Source organism: Egretta garzetta, unplaced genomic scaffold, assembly GCF_000687185.1.
Source record: "Egretta garzetta isolate BGI_Z169 unplaced genomic scaffold, ASM68718v1 scaffold1146, whole genome shotgun sequence".
Classification (NCBI taxonomy): domain Eukaryota; kingdom Metazoa; phylum Chordata; class Aves; order Pelecaniformes; family Ardeidae; genus Egretta; species Egretta garzetta.
Window position 1 is genome coordinate 28,924 of NW_009259875.1, and position 4,318 is coordinate 33,241.

General features: G+C 60.8%; 1 protein-coding gene across 1 annotated transcript in view; it reads right to left on the reverse strand.

The window, feature by feature from the left end:
• ALDH3B1 (aldehyde dehydrogenase 3 family member B1) overlaps positions 1 to 4,318 on the reverse strand; it is a 24,425-nt gene that overhangs the window by 14,668 nt on the left and 5,439 nt on the right. The window contains 1 exon segment of the mRNA XM_035895652.1: positions 3,665 to 3,868. Within this exon segment, the coding sequence (XP_035751545.1) occupies positions 3,665 to 3,868 (204 nt within the window).

Genomic DNA, 4,318 nt, shown 5'->3' on the forward strand with positions numbered 1-4,318 from the left:
TTGCGGCACCCAGGCGGGGAATGAGGCCCCCGGCCAGACCCCTCGCCGGTGCCCAGCACTGCCTGGACCCTCCAGGCCAGAGGACAGGTTGGGCTCACCCGCAGCGATGGCCCCGATGAGGGGCACCAGGAAGAGGTGGATGGGGTAGTTCCAGGGTGCGATGATGAGCACCACCCCGTACGGGTCCTTGCGGATGAAGGCCGAGTCCAGCTGCAGCACCTGCGAGGAAGGCCACGATCTCACTGCCGCTCCCACCACCTCCTGCCCGGCCTCAGCCCAGCAGGCAGCACTCCCCTCCCCAACCCGCTCTGCCCCTTGCCACTTGCAATTCATCTCCCTCTCTTCCCTTCCCCGGCCAGCTCAGAGCTTCCCCCTTACCAGATTCTTGTCCACGTACTCGTCCTTCATCCAGTGGGACAGGTTGTTCAGGGTGTCATTGAGCTCGTTCTTGCAGAGGAGGATCTCAGTGAAGCAAGCCTCAAAGGATGGCTGGGGACAGGCATCACGTAAGCATCACCCCAACACCACCAACCCCACCTCCTCCCCATCCGCAGGTGACATCTCCCCCTCTTCTGCCCATGAAGAGCAGTAGAAGCTGTTAAGTAGAAGTTGCTGTTACCTCCTGCAACCTCCAGGGAATATCACAGTCCCTGAAATGTTATGAAAATAGGTATTTGGCCAGAGGAAGAAGCCAGTATTTAACATCTGTACAATATTTAACAGCCTCCTGAGCTCAGCATCTGTGATCTGCTCGCCTGGCCACAGAGCCCTGAGCCAAAGGAGGACCACGCAATGTCACCAGAGCTCCAGAAAAGCTGGTACCGGTGTCAGAGGCAGCTCCCTGCTGCTGACCTGGGAGGGGACAGTGCTCCTGCACTGCTGCGTTTGCATCCCGACCACTTGGGTGCATGAGCTGGAAGCAAAGCCCTGAGCCTCCCTCCCACAGCCTGTGCGTGAAAGCTGAACTTTAGACCTTCCTTTGTTCAAAGAGAAATAGGAAGAAGAGCAACCGCTTAATTAAACGCCTCCTGATGGAGCTTGGCTGCACGCCACCAGACTCCCGTCCTGGGCAGAAGCCCCCCGTAGCTCCTGGGGCTCCTGCAGTGAGCTGGCACATGGCTGGGAAAGGCAGGGCAGGTGAGACGCCCCGGTCGGGGAATTAAACAAACCCAGCAGGTTTCTCCAAGATAGTCATTGCCTGTTGGGACAGTCTAAACGGACGGTGACTCGGGAGCGGTGGCAGGACATCAGAGCCGGGATCAGAGGGGCCGCCGAGGCATTTCCTGCACACGGTGGGTCCTCTCTGCTGCCGTAACCGCAGCCGTGAAGCACAGCTCAGGACCGTTCTTGCAGGAGAAGCGTGGAGACACAAGAAGATAACTCAGCAGGCTCAGTAAAGCCCCTCCATCACCCTGGAGAACAGGAGGAGCCAAGCTCCTGTGCTGTGAAGCCGTGTTTGCAAAGCGCAGTGAGCGCAGCTCTCTGACACCCTCCACCACAACGTCCGTTGGACTCCTCCAACCCCAAAGCATCCCTGGGCGGGGGAGCCTTCCTCCATCACTGCAGCAAAGCTCCACTTTGGGGTTGGAAAGTTTGGTTGCTGACTCCCAGGCAGCAACCTCTCACGCTCTACCACCAAGCTCCACTCAAGAGACCTTCGGGTCCCCAGTGGGGCTCAAGCCCGTGGACACGTGCTGCTGGCCAGGAGGTCAAGCTGCTCCTAGATTTGAGGGTTCAGCAAGCACTCGGATGTCCGGTGAAGCAATGGGGCTGCTCTCGGCCTGGGCTGACAGTTGCATCACTAGGAGGATGAGGAAATTGCTGGTGAAGATGGGGTCTTAAGAGGTTTCGATGGGACACAGAGGTTGGAAGATGGGACATTAAGACCAAGGTCATCCAGGTTCCTTCAAACATCCGTGGAGAGAAACTGGCACCCCTGGAGGTGAGGTAGCCACCTCAGATATGTAAGACCAGATGAATTGTCCATCTAACTATGAAGGCCTGACTGCATAACAAGCGTATTACTAGACAACCAGCTCTAATTACATACAATTAGGAGAGATGAAGGACGCACTTCGAGTGCTGATGCCTATCAACCGCTGGCTGAAGGAGAAGGCCCTCATCTCAGACAAACAAGGCAATTACAAGCCTAGGGAGATGTCAGGATGTAGAAACCCGTGTCTGAGGGCACGGCCGCTGCGCTGATACACCCACAGACACATGTCCTTTGGGTCCGGGTGCTACCACTACCAGATAAGACCAGTTAGGCTGCGCCAGGGCAAGCCGTCCCTCTGAAAGTGTTTCCCAATGCCATGTGAGCAAAGTGTGCAGTGGTCCATTGGGCTGCAGCACACATCAGGAAGGGAAAAAGGAGGAGAAGAGGGTCCGGAAGCAACCGGCAGAGAAGAGATGAGCTGAGACTGCTGAAGACAGCCACAGCAGGGATGCTCCCGCTTTCTCAACAAATTATCTGGGAGCTCCTGGCGTGCCGCAATACCCAGAGCCACATCCAGGTCCCCACCTGTGCCACCGCACGGCTCACAGCGCTCTGCCAGCGAAACCAGTCCCTGCGAGGCCAGTGAGCTGCCCCGGCCCTGAGCAGCCCTGGGAGGAATGTGCAAGACCAGCATGTTGCACAACGCCAGTAATCCTGGGTGCAACCAGGCTGGTGAAGAGCACCCCAGGACATCACCCTCTGCATGGGTCACATGACATCACCAGGGACTCGATGCACGGGGCAGACACGGTAAGTGAAGCTCAGTAACGCTGAGGCTCCCACCTTGCATTGGCTAACGGGGACTCTGCCCAGTTTAAGCGCGCTGGGGACAGGGTTAGCAGCATCAAGCCTGCCCGGCGGCATGGTCCCTACATGTGCTGTGGCTAACCCTGGCCATGGAGAGCTCTGCAGGGACCCAGCACCTATGGGTGTGCCACACCAGCCCTGGCGCACATCAAGGGGCATGCAGCACCCTAATGAGGGGACCCCCGTGCCCAGAGCCCCACACCTGCACCCAGGAGGACACAAGACCCAGACAAGAGGGTACGCAGAGCCCCTACGATGTGACCCTGGTAGCCAACACCTGGCTCCCTCTCACCTTGCCCATGTCCAAGGCGGTGGCCTCCAGGATGTCCTGCTTCTTCTCCTCCAAGAAGCGACCCAGGGCCTCCAGCTGGGCCACGCGGTACTCCATGGGCCGCGTCTTCCCTGAGAGCCAGGCTGCCCGCAGGTGGTTCACCAGCCCTGCGTAAGGGTTGGCGCTGCGGGGACAGGGATGTCAGAGAGACCCCAGCCCCGTCCCAGCCCCTCGTGTTCAGGTGATAAGGGAGAGGAGCTCCGCATTACCCCAGCTCTGCTCCACCCCAACCCAGCATCAAACTGGAGCCCCAAAGTACCTGGGGAGAGAGCAGGGAGCCTGGACACTTGGGTCTTCCCCTTACACAAGGGCTCCTTGTGCCCCCTACCCCCTGCACCATCCCCAGCAGTCCCTTGTCTCCTCCCTTGGGCCACGCCGGTGGCCCATGGATCACAGACTTGTCCCCCAGCCCCCCTCATCAGCACCAACCCAGGGACACCAGCACTGCCACAGCACCCCCTGCCCACCTCACCCCAACCACCCTGTCTCCCTCCTGCTCCGGCCACATGCCCCCGGCCCCTCGCTCTCACCATGCGGCGCTGCAGATCACTGGCCCCTTCTGGATGCCTCCACTGCCCCCGCTGCCTGTGCTGCACCCGGCAGCTTTCCCGGCATCACTGCCCACGGGACTGCACTTGCCGTAGCCCGGGGGCTGCTGCCCGGGGGCCTCAAGGTGCTGGTGCATGCCGAGCTGAGGGAAGGAGCTGCTGGTCCCCACAGAGAGTGTGCTGACCCTGGAGAGAGACACGGATGAGTTATATCAGAGCTGGAAGCACCGGAGATGCCGGCTCAGTCCCAAGATGAGTCGCCCCGCAGCGAGACATCCGTGCCCCGAGCTCGGGGCCGTCCTGGCCGTGGGGTGACTCAGCCCAGCGTGGCTGCCGGAGGCCCCGGTGAGCCTGGCGGTGGATGCCTGGGATTCCCGGGCCCTCCCCACGTTCCAGGACAGCCGCCAGCCTCCAGCCATGGACCTGCCTGGGCTGCCCTACCGATGCAGGCTCATCTTGCGGGGACCCAAGGGACCCCAGTGCGGGGCAGCATCCCAGGCTGCCCCACGGGGATGCCCAGGGATCCCAGTGCAGGGCAGCATCCCAGGCTGACTCCTGGGATCCCCGGGGATCCCGGTGTGGGGCAGCATTCCAGGCTGACCCCTGGGATCCCCGGGGATCCCGGTGTGGGGCAGC